The 26,988-nt window shown below is 49.3% G+C and overlaps 1 protein-coding gene across 1 annotated transcript in view; it reads left to right on the top strand.

Moving 5' to 3' along the window:
- Window positions 1-26,275, top strand: part of LOC132213900 (protein Daple-like) — a 47,919-nt gene extending 21,644 nt beyond the window's left edge. Inside the window, 8 exon segments of the mRNA XM_059660780.1 lie at window positions 677-820; window positions 4,284-4,395; window positions 5,173-5,247; window positions 6,883-7,028; window positions 11,756-11,845; window positions 13,547-13,785; window positions 24,950-25,144; window positions 25,993-26,275. Coding sequence (XP_059516763.1) covers window positions 677-820; window positions 4,284-4,395; window positions 5,173-5,247; window positions 6,883-7,028; window positions 11,756-11,845; window positions 13,547-13,785; window positions 24,950-25,144; window positions 25,993-26,057 — 1,066 coding nt within the window. The 3' untranslated portion in view covers window positions 26,058-26,275.
- Window positions 26,276-26,988: the final 713 nt, after the last annotated feature.

Genomic DNA, 26,988 nt, shown 5'->3' on the forward strand with positions numbered 1-26,988 from the left:
AGGGAAGGTTCCTGCAGGAGGAGGAATGGCCTGGGGCTGGTCAGGGGCTCCCTCTTGTGCTCTGCTGCCCTCCGGAGAGGCTGTGTGGGACCCTCTGCAGACTGAGACAGGAAGGAAATAAAAGCCCGAGCTGAGGGGGAGGCTGTGGGAGAGCAAGGGCAAGGGCTGGACTGGGGGTGCCTTGAGGAGCCATGAGGGGGTGAAGTTGCCCATGATGGCTGCTTGGGCCCCACCAGGCAAGACTCTGGCCCCCAAGCTGCCTGGATCAGAGCAAGAAGAGTCGTGTTCCTGAGCTGGGGCGGAGGGCTCACCCAGGGCCCATTGAGGGGGATCAGCTGTTATGGGCGGTGGAATTCTGCTGTGTTTGCAGTGGTTTCTTTGAGAAGGGCGTGGAGTTCATAAAACAGTGGTTTTGTTCCCAGTGGGATGAAGGAGGGAGGCTGCTTTGATAGGGACTGGAAGGGACCATGGAGACACGTCGGGTGGGAGGAGGGAGGACTTGCCTCCTGTGCTGGAGGAGACCCCCGGAGGTGGCCCAGTGACTGTCCCCTCTCTCTGTCCAGCCCTGTCCCACGCGGATCCCCCTCTCCCTCAGCTCTGCAGAGAGAAGCCGCTCACCCAGGCTTTGAGGTCTCCCTGGGTTTCCATTCCTAGCGGGTGTGTTTCCCTTCAACAGATACAAGGACCAGCTCCAACATAAGGCGGCGCTGGAGCAGCTGGGGACGCTCTTGACCACCGAGCGGGAGGCTCTGCAGCAGGAGCAGAGGACGAGCACCATGGCCGCCGAGGAGAACCAGAGGCTGCAGAGAGAGCTGGACAGGTAACCACCAGGCCCCCTGCAGCGCCTCTGCCCGGATGTCATTCAGACCCACTCACTCAGCACCCGCTGAGCTGAGCTCAAGTGAGACCCCTGGTGATGGTGCATTTTTACCAACCCTGCCCTGGAAGCAGCTGGTGGGAACAAGGTAAAGGGGCCTCCAGCTGGTGGCTGGAAGGAAGGACTCGGCAGCTGGGATGGGGCATTGTCTCGGTTTGGACAGTCTCCCCTCCCACAGTTATGATGCTGATGACTGTCGGGCAGGGGTACCTGCATCCTCTCACACCAGCGATCCCATGAGGGAGGGGGCGTGGTCCTCAGCATTCACGCATTCACATTTGTGAATTCACATCCTGGCTGAAATGCACTGGTGACCCCCAAATCAGTGCCCGTGGCCTGTCATGGACGTGCCCAGAGTGGGAGATACTGGAGTTGCCTGATGTGCACATTTCCAGCTTAGGTTCAACAAGGCCTTTGACCCCAGACTTGTTTCAGCTCTCACCTACCAGCGTCCTCTTCATGGGCCACTGAGTGCCATGGTGTTCTATTTTGTGTGCTTTGGAGGCGATTTCGCTGTTTGAAATGGCCCCCAAATGGAGTGTTGAAGTGTTGTCTAGTGTTCCCAAGTGCAAGGCTCCGCTGGGCCTCACGGGGAATATTCGAGTGGCACACAAGGGTCATTCGGGCCCAGGTATGGTGCTGTTGGCTCTGAGTGTATTACACGAGGCGTCTTTATGTCTTGATGAGCTGACAAAATGTGACCAGAGACTCCCAGGAACCGGTGGGAATAGTTTCAGTACTCACTAATTCAGGGTTCACGTGGTTGGGCAGAACATTATACTGTGAATCACAAGAGTTGACTGAGCTATTGTTATCCTTTAAAAAATCCACAGCAACAGAGGAGGAAACAGGCTCAGGGAGATTAAACAACTTGTTCAAGGTCAATGCTCCTAGTTAGTGACAGAGGCAGGATTCGAATCCAAGTCTTGCCTCAACCCAGAGGCGTGACCATATGAACCCTTCCTTCCTACAGCCCTGAGTAAACTCAGCTGCCTGCAGTGGCAGGGCAGGTCCAGCAGGTGGGGCAGGAGAGTCAACAATTGACCAGGCCCTGGTGGAGAATATAGCCCAGCTATAGAGGCTGTCAGCTGGGAGGCAGGCGGGGCTGCCAGGTCTTCCTTCTGTATGTTTGTTGTTGTTTTTTTGTTTTTGTTTTTGTTTGTTTTTTTGTTGTTTTTTTTCCCTGAGAAGAAGATATCTGAATGTTGATGGGTACCTTAAAAGATATCTGAATGTTGATGGGTACCTTAAAAGTTTGGAATGCTGATACAGTAATTATTTTTTTTGTTTTGTTTGTGTTTTTTATTAAATCTGCTTTTTTGGGCAGGACAGAGGAATGGGAGGACCTGGAGACATATTTGAGGCCAGGGACCCTTAAACCTAACCCGCGAGTATTCACAGGACCACAATGGCGAATCTTTTTATCTTGTTCTGTTTCTTTTTTATGTTATTTTAATAGGGGCCCGGTGCACGAAATTCGTGCACTGGGTGTGTGGGGGGGGGGAGTGTCCCTCAGCCCAGCCTTCCCCCTCTCACATACTGGGAGCCTTCAGGCGTTGACCCCCATCACCCTCCAATCACAGGATTGGCCCCTTGCCCAGGCCTGACGCCTCTGACAGAGGCGTCAGGCCTGGGCAGGGGACCCTCATTTCCCCCCATCACTGGGTCTGCCCCCAGCCCAGGCCTGATGCCTCTGGCCCAGGCATCAGGCCTGGGCAGGGGACCCCCAGGCCCCTCTGATTGCTGGCTCTGCCCCTTGCCCAGGCCTGATGCCTCAGCCAGAGGCGTAGACCCCCATCACCCTCTGATCACCTGATCGGCCCCTTGCCCAGGCCTGACGCCTCCACCAGAGGTGTCAGGCTTGGACAGGGGACCCCCATATCCCCCCGATCACTGGCTCTGGCCCCTGCCCAGGCCTGAGGCCTCTGGCCCAGGAATCATGCCTGGGCAGGGGACCCCCATCTCCCTCTGATCGCTTGCTCTAGCCCCCGTCCAAGCCTGACGCCTCTGACCCAGGCTTCAGGCCTGGGCAAGGGGGCCATCATATCCCCCCAATCCCTGGCTCAGCCCCCCGCCCAGGCCTGATGCCTCAGCCAGAGGAGTTGACCCTCATCACCCTCCAATCACCAATCACCGGATTGGCCCCTTGACCAGGCCTGAGGCATCCGGCTCGGGCAGCGGGGACCCACAGCTGCATCAGCCCCGCGATCGTGGGCACCGCTTTAGGCCCAGGCAAGGGACCCCTAGCTCCCGGGACTGCCAGCTTCGACCGTGCCCAGCTCCCATCACTGGCTCAGGCAAGGGGCCCCTAGCTCCCGGGACTGCCAGCTTCGACCGTGCCCAGCTCCCATCACTGGCTCCACCCCTACTTCCTGCTATCACTGGCCAGGGCGGCAAAGGCGCCTGATTCTCCGATCATGGCTGGGGGGCAGGGCAAAGGCGGCCCCAGGGCCGCCTTTGCCCTGCCCCCCAGCTCTTAGCTCCCTGCTAGGTTTCCGATCACTGTCAGTGGCAGGGGGCTTCTTCCTGCTTTCCCTTTAGCCTCCCTGCATTGTGCCTACATATGCAAGTTAACCTCCATCTTGTTGGCAATTAACTGCCAATCTTAGTTGGCAGTTAATTTGCATATAGCCCTGATTAGCCAATGAAAAGGGTATCGTCGTATGCCAATTACCATTTTTTTCTTTTACTAGTTTAGATTTTTTTTAGTTGTCTTTATTGGAGAGACATCAATTAATAAAATCATACACACTTTAAAATGAAATAAAATAGAATAAAATAAGTAAATGTTAAAAAAAAATTAAAAAGCTGTGTGGGCCAAACTTCACACACCTGTGTTCACATTGAGTCCATGAGCCTCTGGTCATATGATCTTTTTTGGTATAATCTACCCCAAGGAATCCCAGGTGATGATGATGATGATGATGATGATGATGATGATGATTTAAGTGGATATAGGTAACACTCCAGAATCTTCTATTTTATTTATCTCAGTAGTTGAAATTAGAAAGGGGCTTGGAATTGGGGAGAAGAGCTGGATATAGACATAGAGTCTTAGAGCAGTAATGTTCTGATTCAGTGTTTAAATGTTTGAATCAAAGAACCCTTTTTCCAAGTAGGCAGATGTGCCAAAGCCTCAGATAGAAAGGACTTTAACAGGGATGCTCTGTTGCCGTGGTGTCCGAGCCTGCCTGTCGTTCTACCCCAGCTGGCAGTGGGGTACCTGGGGTAGCCTCCTCGAACCCCAATGAACAGAGTTTGAAAACCGCTGATTTTGTTCAACCCTTCATTAACACATGAAAAAAACTGAGGCCCAGAGAGGTTGCAGTTTTGATTAAGGTTGCACAACTGGGACAGTGCCTGGGAATGCGCCTCAGCCCTTGGCCTTGTGTCTCTCTACCCCTAGGGCCAATTCCCTGCACCAGCAGCTGAAAGGGGAGCAGGAGGAGCTGCAGACCCACACTTATAAGCTGCAGACCTCCCTGAACGACACCCAGCTGCAGGTGAACCGCTGGCAGGCCCAGTGCAACTGCCTGAGGAAGGAGCAGGAAGAGCTGCTCACAGACAACAAGGAGCTGCAAACCTCCCTTCATGAAAGGCAGCTGGAGGTGAACCACTGGCAGACCCGGTACAAGAGGCTCAAGGGGGAGCAAGAGGAGATGCACACACTCACCAAGGAGCTGCAGACCCACGCCAGTGAGCTGCAAACCTCCCTTCATGAAAGGGAGCTGGAGGTGAACCACTGGCAGGCCCAGTGTGAGGGGCTGAAGGCGGAGCTAGAGGAGCTGTACGCTCTCAACAAGGAGCTGCAGGCCGACGCCAATGAGCTGCTCACAGAATACAAGGAGCTGCTCACAGACAACAAGGAGCTGCAACTGTCCCTGAATGACACGCAGCGGGAAGTGAACAGCTGGCAGGCCCGGTACGAGGAGCTGAAGGGGCAGCAGGAGGAGCTGCAGACTCACAGCAAGAAGCTGCAAACCTCCCTGGACAACACGCAGCTGGAGGTGCACCACTGGCAGGCCCAGTACGAGGGGCTGAAGGCAGAGCAAGAGGAGCTGTACGCCCTCAACAAGGAGCTGTACACCCTCACCAAGGTGCTGTATGCCCTCACCAAGGAGCTGCTCACAGACAACAAGGAGTTGCAACTGTCCCTGAATGACACGCAGCAGGAAGTGAACAGCTGGCAGGGCCGGTATGAGGAGCTGAAGGGGGAGCAGGACGAGCTGCTCACAGACAACAAGAAGCTGCGAACCTCCCTGAACGACACGCAGCTGCGGGTGAACTGCTGGCAGAACCAGTGCAACTGGCTGAGGGAGGAGCTCCAGAGCACGGACATCTCGCTGACCGAGCTGGACAACCGCTGCCAGGTGAGGCCTGGGGCTGGAGGGCCTCAGGACCCTGGGTGGGCCTGTTTCCTGGGTTGACGCCTTGGGCTCAGCCAGGTGGGAATGGGTCCTCATTGGCATCTCTGCTCAAAGGGTGTGTGTGAATGTCACTCAGAGGCAGAGAGGAAGCCAGAGGCAGTTGACTGGGACGAACACCATGACTGGCAGGGGTGTGCTACAGAACACCTTTCACCTGATATTTGCTTTTTGTCGGGGAGGTGCATGGAAGCATCCAAGTACCGTTTCATCTCCATCCTCTCGACTGAGCACTCTGCTCTCTGTGTCATCTCATTTAATTCTCACAATGATCTTGTGAGCTGGGGTTCCCATCCTTGTCCCTCTGAAGTAGCGGGTTGGAACCCCGTTTGTCTGAAGCCAAAGCTTGGGACTTTCCTGCTACACCAACCACGATGATATTCTAGAGCAGGAGCTGGCCAGCCTCAGCCCAAAATTCAGGTCCAGCTTCATGCGTGTTTGTGTACAGACAACTTTCTAGTAGCCATATTCAAAAAGTAAGAGGTATCAGGTGGGATTAATGTAGGGGTCTGTTTTATTTAACCCTTATATCTAAAATATCACATGTAACCCCAAAAGCTTATTAATGAGATTTTTTAAAATAATATGATTTTTTATTGATTTTTTGAGAGAAACATCCATCAGCTGCCTCCTGCATGCCCTCTACTGGGGAGTGGAGCCAGTAACCCAGCCATGTGCCTTGATCAGTGTGGGGCGCAGCTACAGTGTTTGGACAGGTTCAAGCCTTGGACTGATGAAAGGGCACAGTCCTCTCATTGCGACGTGCAAGGCCCAGCTTGGAGGGCAGAGCCTTCCCAGCACAATTATAGCCAACAGCTACAGTGGTAAGCTTGAACCTGTGGTCCGAACACGTGGCCCCACATGCCTGAGTGATAGAGTTCATGTGCATGTAGTTGAGTAGGACTGAAACCCACGAGAATTTTGTCAACATCTTGATCACGCCCTTCCTTTGCCTCGTGGCATCTGCTATAAAATAAAGACACGGCTTGTGGGCGCTGGTGCTGGCGCTGTCTCTATGTCAGAGGAGCAGCATCCCACTGAGACCCAGCTTTCATTCTCTTGCTGTCTTTTCTTAATCCTTCATTGACCCCTCTCAGGGTCACTGAACCAGGCTGAGCAGGCCTGGCACATAAGGCAGCCTGGGGCTGAGTATGCCATGGCCGTGCCGGCTCACCACAACTCAGAAATTACACTGGTGATTTCTTAGTGAATGGGACACTCAACCTACTGAGAAACACACACACCGGGCAGCTTATTAATGAGATACTTTACATTATTTTTAATTGTTATTAAGTCCTCAGAACCTATTATATATTTTGCACTTATGGCTCAGCTCAGACTGGCTGCGTTTTCAGTGCTCAGCAGCCACACGTGGCCAGTGGCTGCCTGATTGGACGGTGCAGCGGCAGAAGGCTTGGCCATCCCCATGGCATTGGCCGTATTGGTCATGCCAGCTGACGTAGATCATACCAAAATGACCACCTTTGTGCACGTGGCCTTTTTCTCCTTTTGGATGTCGATTCCCAGCAGTGGAATCACGGGAGCGTATGGTGTTTGAGACATTGTCCATCTGTGTTTTAGCTGGTCTCCCGCCTCAAGGGCAACTTGGAGGGAGAAAACCGTCACCTGCAGAGCCAAATCCAAAGGCTGAAAGAGCAGAACCAGAGGCTTTTCCAGGAGGACGTGGAGGACAAGGACCAGCACCAGGAGGAGCAGCAGCAGTACGTGTGAGGGGTGTGGGCTGACGGACGCCCGTCAACAGAGGGGCCGTGGCTTCCAGCTCCACGACTAGACCGCACCATTCTGGGCAGCAGAGAACCCCTGGGTGCATTGGTGTCCCAGGCAAGGGGACGGACCATCCTACCAGCACATCCTTCTCTCGTTTTCCCGGGAATGGTTCTAGATTTCTGCAAATAGGGGCGGTTGGCTTTGTTGGCTTTTCAGAGACACTGCCCCCTGCCAGACGCTTCTTAATCTTCTTTTGGGATCAAGTTCACTTTGAAAAATACAACAGTGATGAAGAGAGGCTCCTAGGGAAGGACTTCAGATCGCAGGCTGAGTCCTTTCTGCGTCGGTTTTTCCCTTAATGGGCTGCAGAGTGGGTTGTTGGTGCACAGTGGCTGTCCTCCCTCTGCGGACATTGTGTTTGACAACAGGCCTGGCCCTGCAAAGTGCACAGAACCAGTTACCTGGTCTCCATGAACCAGTAGGAGTGATGGGATGTGAGCAGAGCTATGTGCACACAGACGTTGAGGAGCACCATGGAGGTAGAAGGAAGCATAGTGGTAGGAGTTGGGGTTCTGCTGCTGACATGGATGGGAAGAAGGCTGGCCAGTGTGTGTGTGGGGGGATAGGGGCAAGAAGGTGGGGCAAGAAGGAAGGCTGGGGGAGGCAGTGCTCAGCTGTGGAAGGCTTCCATGCCTGGCTAATGAGTCGGATTCACTGGGAAGTGGGTGATTAAGGGATGCTGGTGTGCAGGGCCTAGGAAGCTGCCAGAAATGAGGGCAGGAGGAAGAGCCTTGGTGCTGGAAACCTTGTGGTTTGGAAGTCAAGTCATCTGAGATGCATCTTGTGGGTCCAGGGTGGTCTTCACCCCTTGGGGCTGTGCTGCTGGGACTGTCCTTCCTTGTGATCGGGAATGGCTGGCCAGTGTGGGACAGAGGGACATGGCCACAGTGGCCACTGAGGCACTGTCCCAGCTCCCCAGGGTGACGATTCTGCTCACTGTTCTCCCAGATTCATCTGCTCATCTACAGGGGGCTCAACACCTACCAAGGATGGTTGACATGGAAAACCTCACTGTACTTTTGGGGTAGAAGTGAGAGATTGTAGCCTGAAGAGGGCTCTCTCTAATGCAGCTGGTAAAAATTACCAGCAGAGCTTGCGCAGGTGCAAACTAGAAGAGTAGGGACCTGGTACCCTGGGGGATGATCTGGTGATGGGTTTGCATTAGAAAGTGTCTGTAGGAGGTCAGAGAGTGGGCAGGCTTCCTGAGCCTGCTCCAAGCGGAGTCTTCCCCAGCCCTGGGATAGCTGGACCATGAGTTTGTGGGGCTAGGGGACGGCTGTGGGAACAGAATAACACAGACTAGAAGAACAGAGTCCGAAATGAGGGCGCTGGGAGCAGAGCAGGTTCGTGGCCAGGGACCCAGTGGTTTGCAAGTGATCACTTCTCGCGGGTGCTCACTTTGCGGTGAACTCGCGGGAAAGCCCTTGGATTAGGGGGCCTGGGCACCTTCTTGACTGAAGGAGCCTGAGCAGCTGCCTGGATGCCGAGGACTCATTTTCAAGCAGGGAAAGCTGGGGTCTGAGATGTCAAGGCCACATGGGTGAGGAGAGGCAGGAACTGGACAGGCGCCGGCGGCCCAGTGGGGGGCGCTGTATAGCGAGCACTGCGTGCATGGCTCCTGGACCAGTGATGGCGTACCTTTAGAGCTCGGCGTGTCAGCATTTTGAAAAACCCTAACTTTACTCTGGTGCTGTGTCACATGTAGAAATTTTTTTTAATTAAATCTTTATTGTTCAGATTATTACATTTGTTCCTCTTTCCCCCCCCCCATAACTCCCCTCCTCCCAGTTCCCACCCCACCCTCCGCCCTCACTCCCCACCCACTGTCCTCATCCATAGGTGCAGGATTTTTGTCCAGTCTCTTCCTGCATCTCCCACACCACTTTCCCCCCCAAGAATAGTCAGTCCATTCCCTTTCTATGTCCCTGATTCTATTATAATCAACAGTTCATTCTGTTCATCAGATTATTTATTCACTTGATTCTTAGATTCACTTGTTGATAGATGCATATTTGTTGTTCATAATTTTTATCTTTTCCTTTTTCTTCCTCTTCCTCTTCTTAAAGGATACCTTTCAGCATTTCATATAATCCTGGTTTGGTGCTGATGAACTCCTTTAGCTTTTCCTTATCTGTGAAGCTCTTTATCTGACCTTCAATTCTGAATGATAGCTTTGCTGGATAAAGTAATCTTGGTTGTAGGTTCTTGGTATTCATCACTTTGAATATTTCTTGCCAGTCCCTTCTGGACTGCAAAGTTTCTGTTGAGAAATCAGCTGACAGTCGTATGGGTATTCCCGTGTAGGTAACTGAGTTTCTTTCTCTTGCTGTTTTTAAGATTCTCTCTTTATCTTTTGCTCTTGGCATTTTAATTATGATGTGTCTTGGTGTGGTCCTCTTTGGATTCCTTTTGTTTGGGGTTCTCCGCGCTTCTTGGACCTGTAAGTCTATTTCTTTCACCAGGTAGGGGAAGTTTTCTGTCATTATTTCTTCAAATAGGTTTTCAATATCTTGCTCTCTCTCATCTTCTGGAACCCCTATAATTCTGATGTTGGTACGCTTGAAGCTGTCCCAGAGGCTCATTACACTATCCTCGCATTTTTGGATTCTTTTTTCATTTTGCTTTTCCGGTTGGGTGTTTTTTGCTTCCTCTCATTTCAAATCATTGACTTGATTCTTGCGCTCCTCTGGTCTGCTGTCGGGACTCTGTATAATATTCGTTATTTCAGTCCGTGTATGCTTAATTTCTAGTTGGTTCCCCAATATAACATCGAGGGTCTCATTAGTTTTCTTGTAGATCTCATTAAGTTTATCGGCGGCTTCTAAACAGTTCTTGAGAGACCTTAAAAGTGTGGTTCTGAACTCTATATCTTCCATTGACAATTTTGTCCTGTTTCTTTGTCTCCGCATTTTGTTATGCTTCCTTGGTGCACCCCCTAGTGGTCTTTGTTCGCAGTCTTATAGTTAAACCTTGATTGTTGTAGCTAATACCAGGGAGAGTTTGACCCCAGGCCAAGTGGCTATGAGAATCAGCTGTGTCAGCAGTGAGAGAACTTCTGTCCTCTAGGGAGGTGCTAATCTAGCCTTTGCCTGAGGCTATCTGGCAAATGCCTCTGTGCAGGGCTTGGGCAGGGCGGGTCGCACAGGATCAACAGGGTGGGCCAGAGAGAGCAATTATGGGGGCTCTCAGTCCTGTCCCCAGGGGCTCTGCCTCTCTGAGTCCCAGCACCCGCTGCAAAGCTGGGAGAGAAAGCTGCACTCGCTCTGACTGAAGCCAGACAGTCCCGCTTCTCCCGTTTGAGTCTGGGTCCCTAAAGACTCGCCTGTATCTGGAGCTCAGAGTCTGCGACTCCCTCCCGATTGAAAACACCAACCGCGCCCTCCACCACCAGCGGGCTCCACGCACTCCGCACCTCAGAATTTGACTTCAGCACTGCGCCTCCTCTGAGTGTCCGTATGCGTTTCTCTTTCCTCCTAGTTGTAGGACTTCCACTCAGCCAGCGTTCCTGTGGTTCTGGGTGATGTCGGTTCCGTCTTTTAGTTTCACTTTTGAAGTAGTTGTTCAAAGCAGCAAACTCCGGCATTAACCTATGCCGCCATCTTGGTTCTCCCACATGTAGAAATTTTTTGATATTTACAACCATAGTAAAACAAAGACTTATATTGTTGATATTTATTTCATATATTTGAATGCCATTTAACAAAGAAAAATCAACCAAAAAATGAGTTCGCGTGTCACCTCTGACACGCGTGTCATAGGTTCGCCATCACTGTCCTAGACAGACAACAGGAAAGCATGCCATGCCCTCTGCTTCAGGAAGGCCAGGCTCCCTCTCCCAGGAGCAGGGGTGCCCTCTGGCAGCCCAAGGTTTAAGAGGTGTCTCTCTGGTCCTTTCTGTGTTTTTAAAGATGTGAACTGACTTCCCACATTTAGGAATTAAGAGATTGTGCTTCAGAGCCGGGGCTTCTGGATCCTTCGGGAAAAGCTGTCAGAAGCTCCGCCACATGGAGAGCGGCGCTTCGTTTGCAGGCCCCGCATTAGGTCCCAGGTGGCACCAAGCGCTCAGCCTCGCCGTAGCCCCCACTGCTCCCTCAGGTCCTCCCAGGCCGCTTTGCTCCTGATCTTATCTGTTTGGCTCCCAAAAGGCTTTGAGTTTGCTTCACTAGAAGTGTTAGCAGAAGCCCAACATTGGAGTGGGCCCTGGTCGGAGGTCTGACTTTGCTAAACTGACCTTTTTAATCTGATGTGCGTCTAAGTCACCCAGGGCAGACCCCTCCCCACCACTAAAGGTATCGTTGGGCTGCACCCGCAGGAGCTAGCCTAGCCCTGCGTCTGACCCGAGTGCCCAACGTCCTGAGCTGACATGGCAGGAACCCTCGGGGTTTCCCAGCTTGAGTGTCAGATGGTTCGGAGTCTCTCTCCTGAGGTGACGTCCAGCCTGACCCTCGGTGCTCAGCCGTCTCCTCGACGTGTTAGGCTCCTGGACCCACGTCACATGCTTCCATCCCCGTATTCCCAGCTCAGGGGTCATGGTGGTCATGAGCACCGTGATGTCTGAGTCCCAGAAACACACTGGCTCCTTCTGGGCCAGGTCCCAGGCAGGGTGATGCGTCAATTTATGTGTTTTATTTTAAAAAACAGACTGTTTTTCTCTCTCCTCTGTTAGAGACAAATTCAATGCCTTACAGAGACAAAATGAAAAACTGGAAGTAAAAAGCATGGCTCAGCACAAGTTCCATGATCCAGCGCCAAAGAAGTGAGTTGATTTAAGCGTCAGTAGCTTACACCCAGGACAGAAAGCTTGCTTTTTCACGAGTGGGGGAAGCTGTAGCACCTTGAGCAGCGGCCAGTTTGTTGGGCCCGTACCTTCCGCTGTATGGCAGGTCCCTGTGTGCAGGTCCATCCCAGCATGGAAAGAATTTAGAGTTTCTTTCAGTCCCGCCCTCAGTTCTCAGGGTTATCCTATGAGGGATGGTGAATGCTGCTGGCCAGGAGCCTGTTTAAGGGCAGAATCGGTGCTTTTAGAGCCACTAAAGCAGGCATATCAGCTTTTGTCTCAAGATTGCCGGACCTAGAAAATCATGCTTCTGTTTTGGGAAGGAAGCTTGGGGCGGATACCTGGACCAGCACCCCTGTCTTCAAGCACAGGAACCTTTTGTTCTGCCCTCCATTCCTCTGGGTTCCCTGGACCCCCCCAGGGCAGGTTCACAAACACATTCCCTTCCCCAGAGAGCAGCAGCCCGGTGGTGGGCCAATTTGACCCCCAGGACTGCCAGCCTCCGTCCAGCAGGGCTTCCCCCTGGGCCCGGGCCTGAGCCCAGGAGCAGGGCCTTCCCATTGTCCTGTCCCAGCCCAGGCTTGAGGTCAAATCACCATGAGTCCCGCATGGCCTCTCTGTAGAAATCACAAAATTTCAGAACCTCCACCTGACCCTTCTGTCGACAGGGAAATTGAGGCACCGGTGAGGAAATTGAGTGGCTTGTGTAAGCACAGTGCTGTTTCATGGCAGAGCCAGGACCAGAACCCAGCTGTGGTCCTTGTTACATTAGAATGCTTCATTTCCTGTTAGCTGCAGTGAATTACATTTTACATTCACTATTTTCATTTATTTAGTTATTTTTCCAATCCTCACCCGAGGATATATTTCCCATTGAGATTTAGAGAGAGTAGGGGTGGGAGGAAGGGAAAGGGGAAATGAGAGAGGGAGACAGGGTAGGAGGGAGGGAGGGAGAGAGAGAGAGATAGAGAGAGAGAGAAGGAGAGAGAGAGAGACATCTATGTGAGAGAGACACATCAATTGGTGTCCATCTTCATACACCTTGACCGGGGCTGGGGATCAAACCTGCAACCCAGGTATGTGCCCTTGTTGGGGGATCAAACCCACCACCCATCAGTGCTCAGGCCGACGCTCAACCACCAGGCAACACCACCCAGGGCTCACTGTTTTTAATTCAAATGGCCCACTCTCCTACCCTCTTCCCCTCACCCAGATTCCTCAATGACGAGAATGGGCAGAGTATGCCAGCCAATTTCATGTATTATTACACCTAGCAGAAAATGAGGAGGTCCCTGACTCTTTCTGAAAATGGCGTTTTGGTGGAATTTTGCCAACCAGCATGATTAGGTCAGCACGGCACCACTTCCTGCCCTTGGCACAGTAATCAAGAGCTGAGACCTGGGTTTGAAGTTCTGTTTTTCCGAGGGGCTAGTGTGGGTTCCTGCCATTTGAAGGCCTCCACCACCCCTGGGTCTGTGCAGATTAACTGCACATTGTGTGCCACCTCCTGAGCCCCAGGGGGGATGAGCATGGTGATGGAAACGAGCACCCTCATTCTGAACCAAATTAAGCGCCACCTTCTCAGGCTGGTGATGGAAATCCCAGCTTGAGTAGGGCACCCAGACACCTGCTGGAGGGGCAGCGAGGCTTGGTTGTGTCCTAAAAACCTACTTCTTACAGGAAAAAGCACTGGATTGGAGCCAAAGTCTTAGTCAAACTCATCAAACTAAAGAAAGGGGGATCCAGAGAACGACCAAAGTCAACCCCACAGAGGCCTCCCTGGCCGCTGGGGTCCTCAGACCAGGCCTCGCCCAGTACTTCTCAGCCTCTTCAATCGCAGCTGGAACCCCTCGAGGCCACCCCATGCTGCTCAAAGGTGACAGAAGAGCAAGACACCTGCAGGGGGCCCAGGGGAAAAGGTAGGAAGGGCTTACCTGGCTGCAGGCGGGAAGTGAAGGGGGAAGGATCTCAGGTCTCCCTCAGGGATGGGAGAACCAAGGAGACTGCGTGGTAGGTGTGTACATGCGTGTGTGTGTGTGTGTGTGTGTTTGTGTGTAGGAGCCTGAAGGGGGCATGCTACACACACCACATCTGTCTCCTTTGGTATGTGAACACCCAAGTAGGAAATATAAACCCCCGTCAGTGTGGCTGCATGTTCTCCCAGAACAATTCAGGTCCTTCAGCATGAGGAGCCTCACAAATCATGGACACTGTGGTAGGGACTCGAATATCCAGAACTGATCTCCACACAGTTCCTGCAGAGATAGCTCCACAGCGGATGTTTCCTCCAGGCCACTTCTGTAGGGAGATCCCCGGTGCATTTAACACGTGATGGACAGCTGCAAGGTCTTCAGCGAGGCCTCCTGTGGCTCTGATCTTCCTGTCACTGTGACAAGCGGGTCCAGTTTTCTTCTCTGACTTGATCTGGCCTTGAGTCCTGCCACCACGGTGTGCACTGTACCTCATCATTCAGGGTTGTCATGTGGAATTTCCAGAGCTTTTGAAGTGGATTCCTACTTGCATGTGCTGTATGTATTTCATCGAATCTAAGAGGCTGTCAGACAAGGGTGCTCACATAAGAAGAAGATAAATGGGTTGTGGCAGTGACGATTTTGTCACAGTTGCCACCTGGTCGACAGTGACTGTGAGACAGGCTCGAAGCTGCATCCTGATTTCAGAGATGTTAAGGTTTGGGAGAGGGGGAAAGTGCATCTTACTTGCCTTAAACATGGCTTAGCTTTCAATTTACTTTTAAATATCATGTTCTACATGACTTACCTATAAACCTGCCAAACGTGCACCCTGAGCATTTAAATTTTATGAAGGACACCAGGACTTCCTGAAGACCAACCCAGGCCTGAGACTCATGCCCTTTCAGGGGCAGCTGTGACAGCACCAGGGCCCCTGACAAGCCGCCTCTTGAATGTGACCTGTGCACACGCCTTTCTGGGTGACATTCACCACTTCAGGACCTGGTGTGTCCCTCGAAACTCATAAAACACAATGTGTACATGCATCTATACTAGTGTTTGGGGACTAATGCTTGCATTCCAAGTCTTTACAGGAGGTGAATTAGGTAAAATCCTCACATGCAGGGAAATGATAACAAACTTATTAACATTTATCTAGAGGTATCTGTTGCCTCTGGTTTTCATACAGGATACATATTTTTTTTCACACTCACACCTCCCCTTGTGTTATTGTCTAAGTTGAGTTAATTAATGATAATCAGCCGAATTGACTTAGCAACCCTTTCAGAGAAAAGATGCTTGACTGCCCAGGCTGGTTTTTCTCAGTGGTTAGAGCATCATCTCTCATATCACAGAGTCCAGGGTTCGATTCTGTTCAAGGGCAAGTACCTGGGTTTCAAGCTCAATGCCTGGCCCGGTCAAGGTGTGTGGGTGGCACCCAATCAATGTGTCTCTCTCACAAAGATGTTTTTCTCTCTGACTCTGTGCCTCCCTTCCACTCTCTGAAAAAAATATCCTCAGGTGAGGATTAACAAAACAAAAAAAATAGGAGAAGTAAGATGGCTGTTGACAGGACTGCAGGCTTCTAGATAGTGTGAGAGTGAGAGAACGAAAGGAGAGTGCATGGAGTATCAGTATTTGTGAGTGAGGGACAGCTATACTCCAAGGGACTGTTGGGACTGGCGGACTGGCTGCCCATGATTGGGCAGACTCTACAGCAGCTGAAATCTCTTCTGGAGTGGCCAGCTCTGCTGTAGAGACCAAGCCATCTTGTAGGGGAGATGGCTGTGATTAGAGACGGACTGTGATCAGAACCCCAGTCTTACCTTAAACTGGGGAGATCTCAGATGCTTCCTGGGACTTTAAAACCAAGAATTCCAGGGACCAGTTATCTCAGCTGCGAATCTAGGAATGCCAGAACTCCAACCTCCCCGACCACGGGCACCTGGCAGGTTTTCTCTGAGGGAGACAAATGTGCGAACTCACGGACAAGCCCTGTGCCTTGTCACAGAGCAGAAGGAACAGCTGAATCAAAGAGCACTCACCTGGAACTGGCAAAGTAAACACAGCTGGCATTGCCTGAAGAAAGTCAGTGCAGGAGACAGAGAGCTACATAACCAGAAGCACTGAGAGGAGAGATCATGGGGAGACAAAGAAACAGCCCGCATACAAAAGAAAGGAGGACTAACCAGAAAAGGAAGGAAATGAAATGAAGGCAAGCAGTATGACAGAGAAAGAATTCAGAGAAGTGGTCATAAGGTCACTTAAAAGGATGGAAGACACATTCAACAATATGTGTAGGAACCAAGAAGAAATGAAGAAGAAGCAAGAAGAAATGAAAAAATGACATCGCTGCAATAAAGAACTCAATAGAAAGCATCAACAGTACACTAGAAGAAGCGGAGGGCCACATCAGTGTGCTAGAAGACAAGATAGGAAAAATACCCAAGCAGAGCAGCATCTATACAAGAAACTTAAAAAACAGGATGAGAGCCTAAGGGAACTTTGGGACAACACAAAAAGAAACAACATTCGCGTAATAGGGGTGCCAGGAGAAGAGGAAACTGAACAAGGAATAGAAAATCTGTTTGAAGAAATAATGACAGAAAACTTCCCTGATATCAGTAAGAAAAAGCTCACACAGTCCCAAACAAGATGAACCCCAAAAGATTGATAACAAGACACATTATAATTAAATTGGCAAACACCAACTACAAAGTAAGAATCTTAAAGGCTTCCAGAGAGAGACAGAAAGTTACCTACAAAGGATCTGCCATCAGACTATTGACTAATTTCCCAACAGAAACACATCGGCCAGAAGGGAATGGAATGAAATATACAAAGTCATGCAAAGAAAGGGTCTGAATCCAAGAATACTGTATCCAGCAAGGCTATCAATTAAAATTGAGGGTGAAATCAGGATCTTTACAGACAAAAAAAGGACTAAGGGTGTTTATTACCCCCAAACCAACAATGCAAGAAATGCTAAAGGGTGTGCTATAAAAAGAAGAAATAGGAAGGGAAGAAGGAACACAGGCATAAAGAATAAAAATGGTGACAAACAAGTACCTTTAAATGTAAATGGATCAAATGCCCCAAACAAAAGACATAGGGTAGCTGAGTGGATAAGAAAACATGACCCATATATCTCCTGTCTACAGGAAACTCATCTTAGAACAAAGAACTCACACAGACTGATGGTGAAAGGTTGGAAAAGGTTTTTTCTGACGAATGGAAATGAAAAAAAAAAAAAGCTGGGGTAGCAATACTTATATCAGACAAATTAGATCTCAAAGTGAAGGCCATAACAAGAGATAAGGAAGGCCACTTCATAATACTGAAGGGAGCAATTCAACAAGAAGATATAACTCTCGTAATCATAGAGGCTCTCAAGAGAGGAGCACCCAAATACATAACAAAACTTCTGGAGGATATCAAGGGAGAGATTGACAGGAATACAGTCATAGTAGGGGACTTTAGTACCCCACTAACACCACTGGACAAATCCCCTAAACAAAAAGTCAGCAAAGAAACAGCAATCCTAAATGACTCACTAGATCAGATGGAATTGACATCTTCAGAACATTACACCCCAAAGCCACAGAATATACATTCTTCTCAAGTGCACATGGGTCATTTTCAAAGATAGACCACATATTGGGGCACAGGTAAAGTTTTTTTTTCAAATTCAAGAAGATAGAATTCATATCAAGAATCTTCTCAGATCACAATGGCAAAAAAGTAGAAATCAACTCAATAAAAACCATTAAAAAATCAAAACCTGGAGGCTAAATAGAATGCTTTTTAGTAATGATTGGGTTACCAAAGAGATCAAAGAAGAAGTAAAAAGCATCATGGCAACAAATGACACTGAAAACACAACATCCAAAATCTATAGGACACAGTGAAAGCAGTCTTGAGGGGGACGTTCATAGCTTTGCAGGCCTATCTCAAAAAAAACAAGAAAAAATGGTAATAAATTATCTAACCCTACAACTCAAAGAATTAGATGGAGAGCAACAAGAAAATCCCAGTGTAAGCAGAAAGAAGCTAATAATAAAGATCAGCATGGAGATAAGTGACATAGAGACCAAAAAAAACAATAATAAAGTTCAACAAAACCAAAAGCTAGTTCTTTGAAAGGATAAACAAGGTTGATGAACCTCTAGCCGGGCTCACCAAGAAGATAAGAGAGAGAGCCCAAATAAAATTAGAAATGAAAGAAATGAAGTAACAACCAATCCCACAGAAATACAAATGATTATGAAAAAGTACTTTGAACAACTCTATTCCAACAAAGTGGACTACCTAGATGAAATAGACATATTCTTTGAAAAATATAAGCTCCCAAAACTCAATCAAGAAGAATCAAAAAACCTGAATAGGCCAATGACTCCCAAATAAATTGAAGCAGTGAGCAAAAATCTTCCAGCAAACAAAAGCCCTGGTCAAGATGGCTTTACAGGGGTGTTCTACCAAGCACTCAAAGAACTTCAACCTGTCTTCCACAGACTATTTCAAAAAATTCAAGAGGAAGGCACACTTCCAAGCTCTTCCTATGAAGCAAGCATTACCCTAATTCCAAAACCTGATAAAGACACCACAAAAAAGAGAACTACAGGCCAATATCCTTGATGAACATAGATGCAAAAATCCTCAACAAAATTCTAGCAAATCAAATTGAGCATTACATTATAAAGATCATACACCATGACGAAGTTGGATTTATTCCGAGGATGCAAGGATGGTACAATATCCACAAATAAATAAATGTGATACATCACATAAACAAACTGAGAGACAAAAATCACATAATCATATCAATCAATGCAGAAAAAGCATTTGCGAAAATCCAACACCCTTTCTTGATAAAAGCTCTCAGCAAAGTGGGAATAAAGGGACCATACCTCAACATAATAAAAGCCTTAAATGACAAACCTGCAGCCAACATCAAACTCAATGGGCAAAAACTAAACTCATTTCCCCTACAAATGGGAAGAAGACAGGGATGCCCACTCTCACCACTCCTGTTTGAAATAGTACTGGAAGTGCTAGCCATAGTGATCAGACAAGAAAAGGAAATAAAAGGCATCCAATTGGAAAAGAAGAAGTAAAACTGTCCTTATTAGCAGATGACATCTTACTATATATAAAAAACCCCAAAGACTCCATTAAAAAACTACTGGACCTAATAAGTGAAGTTGATAAAGTAGCAGGATATAAAGTTAACACCCAGAAATCTATGGCCTTTTTATACACTAATAATGAACTCACAGAAAGAGAAGCGGAAAAAAAAACAAAAAAACAATCCCATTTACCATTTCACAAAAAAAAAATAAAAATAAGATACTTAGGAATAAACTTAACTGAGGACATAAAAGACCTGTACTCAGAAAACAACACAACATTGAAAAAAAGAGATAGAGGAAGATATGAACAAATGGAAGAATATACCATGTTCATGGATTGGTAGAATCAACATCATTAAAATGCCCCTACTACCCAAAGCAATCTATAAATTCAATGCAATCACCATTAAAATACCAATGGCACACTTCAGAGATCTAGAACAAACTCTCCAAAAATTCATCTTGAATAAAAAAAGACCCCAAATAGCTGCAGCGATCTTGAGAGAGAACATTGTAGGAGGGATCACAATACAAGATAGCAAGCTATACTACAAATCCACTGTTCTCAAAACTGCCTGGTACTGGCACCAGAACAAACATAAAGACCAGTGGAACAGAACAGAGAACCCAGAAATCAACACAAGCCAGCATGCTCAATTAATGTTTGACAAAGGAGGCAAGAGCATACAATGGAGACAAGAGAATCCCTTCAATAAATGGTGTTGGGAAAACTGGACAGATACTTGCAAAAAAAATGAAAATAGACCACCAACTTCCACCATACACAAAAGTAAACTCAAAATGGATAAAGGACTTTAAGATAGGAAACCATAAAAATCATAGAAGAAGCAATAGGCAGCAAAATAGCAGACATTTGTGGTAGCAATATCTTTACCGATACAGCACTTAGGGCAATAGAAACTAAAGAGAAAATAAACAAATGGGACTACATCAAAATAAAAAGCTTCTGCATAGCAAACACACACACACACACACACACACACACACACACACACACACACACACAAAACTATCAATAGAACAACATGAAAGCCCACTGCATGGGAGAAAGTATTTGCCAATGTTATCACCGATAATGGTTTAATCTCCAACATCTACAGGGAACTCATACAGCATAACAAAAGGAAGATAAACAATCCAATAAAAAGTGGACAAAGTACCTGAATAGACACTTTTCAGAAGGGGACATTCAGAAACCAAGAGACATATGAAAACATGCTCCAAGTCACTAATCATCAGAGAGATGCAAATTCAAACGACAATGAGGTATCATCTTACACCTGTCAGAATGGCTATCATCAACAGTTCAACAAAGGACAAATGCTGGCGAGGATGTGGAGAAAAAGGAACACTCGTGCACTGCTGGTGGGAATGCAGACTGGTGCAGCCACTGTGGATAACAGTATGGAGTTTCCTCAAAACGTTAAAAAGGGAACTCCCATTTGACCCAGTGATCCCACTTCTAGGAATATATCCCAAGAAACCAAAACCACCAACCAAAAAGGATACATGTACCCCTATGTTCATAGCAGCACAATTTACCATAGCTAAGATTTAGAAACAGCCTAAATTCCCATCAGCAGATGAATGGATTAGAAAACTGTGGTACATCTGCACAATGGAATACTATGCTGCTGTAAAAAAAAAAAAAAAAGAGGAGTTCTTACCATTTGCAACAGTGTGGATGGACGTGGAGAGCATTATGCTAAGTGAAATAAGCCAGTCAATGAAAGAAAAATACCACATGATCTCACTCATTTATGGATAATAAAGAGCATTATAAACTGGTGAACAAAAATAGATACAGAGGCAGAGCAGCATGGAACAGACTGTCAAACTACAGCAGGAAGGCTGGGGAGGGTTGGTGGGGGAGGTAAGGGATCAACGGAAGGACTTGTATGCATGCATATAAGCATAAACAATGGACTCAAGATACTGGGGTGTAGGGTAGGCCAGGGGAAGGTCAATGGGGAAAAAAGGAAACATGTAGTACTCTTTGTAATACTTTAAGCCAGTGGTCGGCAAACTGCGAATCTGCGGGCCGCAGCTCACGAGCCACATGTTGCTCTTTGGCCCCTTGGGTGTGGCTCTTACACAAAATACCGGCTCTTTCACAAAATAACCGACTTCTGTGCATGGGCCACAAAGTCTCAATCGCACTGTATGTGCATGCCCGCACGTGGTGTTTCGTGGAGGAGGCACACTCAGGGGCTGGAGGGGAAGGGCAGGGAGCTGCATGTGGCTCGAGAGCCTCGGTTTGCCGACCATGGCTTTAAGCAATAAAATAATTAAAAAAAAAAAAAGATAAACAACTGTTTGGATCCATGAATGAGCAGGTCAGTGGTAGATATTAGTAACGGCAGCCATGTAATGGGGGCTCTTTCTGAGCTCAGCACCCTTTAGCTAGTTTCACACTTTACATCTCTCCTTTAGTTCCAACTGCCATGTGAGGCAGGTACGATTCCTATCCCCTTTCCAGGGCTGGGAAAGTGAGGCTTGACAAGGTTAAGCACTTGCCCAGAGAATAAGGGGTGGTGCTGGCATCTGAACCTGTGCCTGACAGATTACAGAGCCTGAACTCTTAAACACTGTGAGCACTGCCTGCAGTTGAGGCTGCTTTGGTCCCTGAAGGTGCTGACCAAGCCTGGGGCACCAGCATTGCATAGTGCAGTGATGGCGAAACCATGACACGCGAACTCATTTTTTTGGTTGATTTTTCTGTGTTAAATGGCATTTAAATATATAAAATAAATATCAAAAATATAAGTCTTTGTTTTTCTATGGTTGCAAATATCAAAAAAATTTCTATATGTGACACGGCCCCAGAGTTAAGTTAGGGTTTTTCAAAATGCTGACAGGCAGAGCCCAAAAGGTTCACCATCACTGGTAGTGGGTTCCTTCTCCTGTGGTGTGAGCTGTGGCCACCAGGTGGTGCTGTGGAGAGAGAAATAATGGTGGACCTGCTATGAACTTGAATCCTAAGTCAGAAATCAGATAAGTCAGTTACGCTCATGTACATGACATGTTCAGGAAGTTAGGCCAATTGTCTGCTCTGATGAGACTCCATAATTTAAAGGTCATGAAGTGTAGGTTTGCAGTAGAAGATGCATAGGGATCTAAATGGGAATAATTCTTGACGTTGACAGTATTTTGGTCTGAAAAAGATGAATTTCAAACTCATCCTTCCATAAGAGGCTGTTTGAGACGCACAAGGACTATTAGTGAGCAGTTCAGGTGGCCTGTCCCATTGCAGCAGCCTGAAGCACACCAGGAAGTGTCCCAAGGTGTTCGAAAAGGAGCAGGAATTAGTTGTGTGAGAGCCAAGTTGCCAGGGATCTTGTCACTAGGGTGGAGGACTAAGAAAAACTGGGTCCTAAACCAATAAACATTCTTATTTAATAATTTAACACGTTGAAATTGAAAAATAGTCTAAGGCATTGGCTCCTAGAGCAATATAGAATCCTCCTCACGTGCTAAGTAAAGTCTGGGCACAAGGATGCCACTAAATTAATTAAGTGGGGTCAAAGCGTAATGGTTCATCGAGTCCTGATCCTGATTGTGCTGTGGGTATTGTTTCCAACTCTCCTGGGCAGGACAGGACTCTGATTTCCCAAGAACATTTAGCTAACGCAGTCATTTGTTATTCATTTCATTTATTTGCTGTTTTGTTTTGTTTTTCCTTCCTCTCTTGGGTTATCGGGGGATCACAATTTAGCAACTCGGCACATAAAGAGTCGCTTTTGCAGAAGCGGAAGTGAGGACAAGGCCAAGTCTTCATCAGCCCGGCTGGCTTTCTGTAAACGCCTGAGGTTCTGGACCTCCTCTGACATCAAACCTGCTTCTCACTAGCCCCTCCATTTCGCAGACAGTGGGGATTTCAGATCCATCAGTGTCTTCACAATGTACCTGCCTTCATGTCTGAAATTCAAAAAACAAACAGAAAAACAGTAGCTAAAGGCCAGATGACCCATAGTGGACCCCTCCTCCTGACCCAAATTCCAAGCCAAGCTTAAAGTAGCCAACCTGGATTCTGACTTTAAAGGAGACCAGTTGTCTCAGACTCTGGACCTGACTCCAGCGCAGCGCAGTGTTAGGGGAGGTTTGGGGTATCCATGGCCAGGGTGTCTGTGCTAAGTGAGGCCCCAGGCCCAGTGCCGCCCCCTCTCTCGCACCTGCAGGCTTGTAGACCATGCCCCTGTGCAGCGCAGAACTCATCAGCGGTCGCTATGCTTCCGAAACTGCGCACCTCCTGTCAAGTGAGATTTTTCAGACTCATTTTTGGGCCGCTAACTTTAAATCTGCTGCCCTTGTCTCCACCTTCTGAGTCAGAGCACAGAATCTTGGCTTTTGCAGAGCAGTCCATTTTTAGATGTGTTCTGTGTTTTGAAGAATTTACTGCTCCACTCAGCATCTCAAATAATCGGATCGATGTTGCTCAGCCGGGGTTCAGCCCAAAGTGACGTTTTAGGACTGTGCTGAGGTCCTCTGACGTCTTGGATGCTGCTGTGAGGGCAGCAGTGGACAAACAGGACATCAGCTCAAAGTCACCGTCAGCTGGGAGCGCTGGTCCACAGAAGCCTTTAGCTACTGCATTGTTTTCTGTCTTCAGCCATCCTCATACCATCTCCATGATTTTGCAAAGTCTATTTCACCTGAGTGATACTTACATACTTCCCCTTGAATCGACTTGCAGTTTCCACTTTATTTTAAAAGATTGTTATCCGTACCATAAATGGAAAACCACTATCATATAAACACAAGGTCACCGTAAAAGTAAACGGGTGATTCTCACACTGCTCCTGTCAGTTGATGTGGCACTGACTTTGTCACATGCATCCCTCTGATTCCTGGGCTGCTGTGTGCTGGTCCCCTGCCTGCCTGCCCAGCATGCTGTTGGAAACGCGCACTCTCTGCCCTGGCTGCTGTCTGGCGCCTCCGCCTCCCTGCTGCTCCTCAAGCTGACTTCACGCAGTGGACGCCTGTCAGATTCATCCCACCAGACTTGAATCTTGCTTCTCATCAAGGTTATCTTTCAGAATCCAAATCTCCCCTTGGTTTCAATTGCAAGGCTTGGGTGCTTAAAACTTCCCCGTGAGTCCAGACACTGGGTGGCTGAAGGGCAAGGGCAGCAGGTCCTCGGAGAGTGGAGAGCCCAGAATCCCCACAGTGGGCATGGCTCCGGGACCATAGCCCTCCGGCTGCCTGGAGCAGGACACTGTGCAAAACAGCCTTGTCCTGATGCTCTGAGGAACTCCAACCACAATCGTTTTTCATTTGTATTTGGAGAGCCATCCCCTTTCCTACTACGAGGTAGTCCAAGGTCTTTTAGGTTTGTTTTTGCTCCCAATGTTGCTGTTTTCATTGGGGTTTTATTTAACTTGGACAAGAGTATATGTTCACAGTAGAAAACTCAGAGATTGCAAAACATACAAGGTAAAACTCATTCTTGCAATCAGTCACCATGAGAGATGAAAACTTCTTAAACAGATGATTATTAGGGTGGCAGTGAACTTCTTTCTCAAATCAGAAGGGAAGCCCGTTTGCAGGGTGCACATCCCGGACCTTGAGGGCCTGGCCCCAGGTCGGGAGTGGTCCTGAGCAGCCACAGGCCAGGTCTACTCACTAGTGATCAGGGATTGAGGGACACGGCAGGGGGGCCAGTAGTGAATGTGTTGGACTTTTACCAACATTTTTTTGAGCTTCCTGAGCTCACCCTTTATTTCCTCCCGGCTGCTGGGGATTCACACTGTGAGCCATGGTTAGAGCCAGGGCCGGCATCCTGGGGCCTCCAACTCAGGCTGCCGCCAGGGCCCCCCCTTAGACCACAGCCGGTGAGGCACACAGCCCCGCTTTTGTCCCTGGGCTCCCTGGCCCTGCTGCCTCTGCTTTTAGGCCTCAGGTGATCACCCCAACTTGGCATGGGATTTTGCAGCCTCATTTATCACTGTCCTTCTCTGCCCCAGGCCCTGGGGACCCAATACCAAAGGGAGTGGCCCCACACAGAGGCAGCCTTGACCGCACTCGAGGAGATGCCTCTGCTGACCCAGCCACCAAGCCCCGGCCATCAGAGCTGGGCTCCGGGGCCTGTTCATCCTCAGCCATCACTACAGCTCCTTCCAGCTCCACCTCCACCTCCCGGCACCCAGGCCGCACCCACGGTGAGTCACGGGTTGCTCCAGAACCAAGAGGGATGAGCATCTCGGCCTGAGGTCCTTCCCAAAGTCCCCGGCTCACAGGGGCAGGAGGCGCCTCCCAGACTGAGAGGTGATCAGCAGGTGGGTGACGCTGTGGACAGGTTTGGCATCCCACAGACACAGGTTCAGAACTCAGCTCCGCCTACAGCTGTGCGACTTTGGAAGGGTAACTCAGCCATCTGGACGGCTGGGCCTGAGCCCTGGGACCCACACCACTGCTCAGAAATTGGTAGCAACAAGTGGCTCCTGAACAGAGGTGAACCAGAGTTTGGGCTAACTTCAGGCAACATTGGAGGTTTATTCTCCGGGAGGAGACTTGACAGGGTCCCTGCCCTGGAGGCCAGTCCATGGCGAGGAGGGCAGGTGTCCTAGACTGAAAAACAAGGGGATTCAGGGAGGATTGACAGGTTGGATGCCTCCCAGATGCCAGTTGCCTTGCGTGCTCGCACCTTACATGGGAAATTATGTTCCTCTTCAAGGCATCTGATTAGCGGGAGACTCTCCCAGCAGGGTAGTCGGGTCATATGTTCCAGGGGGAGCCCATGAGAGGTCAGGGTTCCCGGACACCTGAGGAGCGTCTGCAACACCAGAGACAAACCAATGTGAGAGCAACAGGGTCAGCAGGCATTGGGCAGAGACAAAAGCTTTAAAATGCTCATCATGACAGCAGAGTAAACCACTTTGCACGGTGCAACCAGGGCAGGATGCTATGAAAAGGAGCATCTGGGGATGAGCACTGGGAAATTTAAAATGTGCAACAGATGGGAGAAATACAGCTTAAAACTTAAAAAGACATTCTGCTTATGACCTAGAGATGACAGCATCTGAGGACAGCAGAAGAGCTGGAAATGACCGCCCCGGAGGTGTTAGAAACTGACAAGAAGAGAAGGGGTTATGATTTTTCATCATCTTACCTCCCACTGGACCCTGGGAGCTATGACAAGCATAACTGTAATTTGACAAGCCCAGCAAAGACAGACAGGGCCCCGGCTCTCAACGCTCCCTGGCTCAGCTTCAGGACCTGGCCCCTGGTTTACAAATCAGGAGCACCCCTGGGAGAAGGTGAGGTGAGTGAGCACAGGGCAGGAGGCAGTCCCTCTGTGCTCCTGGACAGACACTGAAACGGCAGCCAGTGACTGTTGGGTGTCAGGGTGCTGTGCCCTGTGCAGCTGGGACGGGCTCGCTCTGTGTTCCTTGTGGCCACTCAGCAGTCGGCCCAGTCTCCCAGGCTCTGCAGAGCGGAAGCCCTGCCTGGGCTCCAGCAGGAGCCGGGAGCACCCCCTCCCCTGGGCCTGCCAGCAGGCTGTGTGGCTCTAGGCCCGGCCCTCCAGGCGAACCCTCTGGCTGCCTCAGCCTGGATCCCCCCTGAGCCAGAGCCCAGGCCTGTTCAGATGCCTGCGGAGCCTGCCCCAGGGCCCCCCATACTGCACGCCCAGCACTGCCCACAGCGATTCCTGGCAGCCCAGTGCTCACGCTCAGGGGGACCTAGAACTGTCTGCAAAATGGAGACCCTGGTGTCCCTTTGGAGGGGACCCAGGGCTGCTGTCAGAGAGCAGCTGGCAGGCCTGAGGCACAGGGCATCCTAGTCCTTCTCAGGGAAGAGCAGTGACTGGTGGCCCATGGATTCCTGACGTTGCTGGTGAGGAGATGCTGGTGCAGGCTCATTCTCTAGGGAACCCGCCTCCTCCCTCAGGTGGTGGTTCTTTCCTTTACCTTCCTCCAACACCCCCCACCCCGCCCCCCGCCGGAGAGCCCAGGCCCCTGGGAGGGGATTGCTCTCAGGGCCCTGCTTTGGGTGCAGCTGGCCC

This window comes from Myotis daubentonii, chromosome 12, assembly GCF_963259705.1.
Source record: "Myotis daubentonii chromosome 12, mMyoDau2.1, whole genome shotgun sequence".
NCBI lineage: Eukaryota > Metazoa > Chordata > Mammalia > Chiroptera > Vespertilionidae > Myotis > Myotis daubentonii.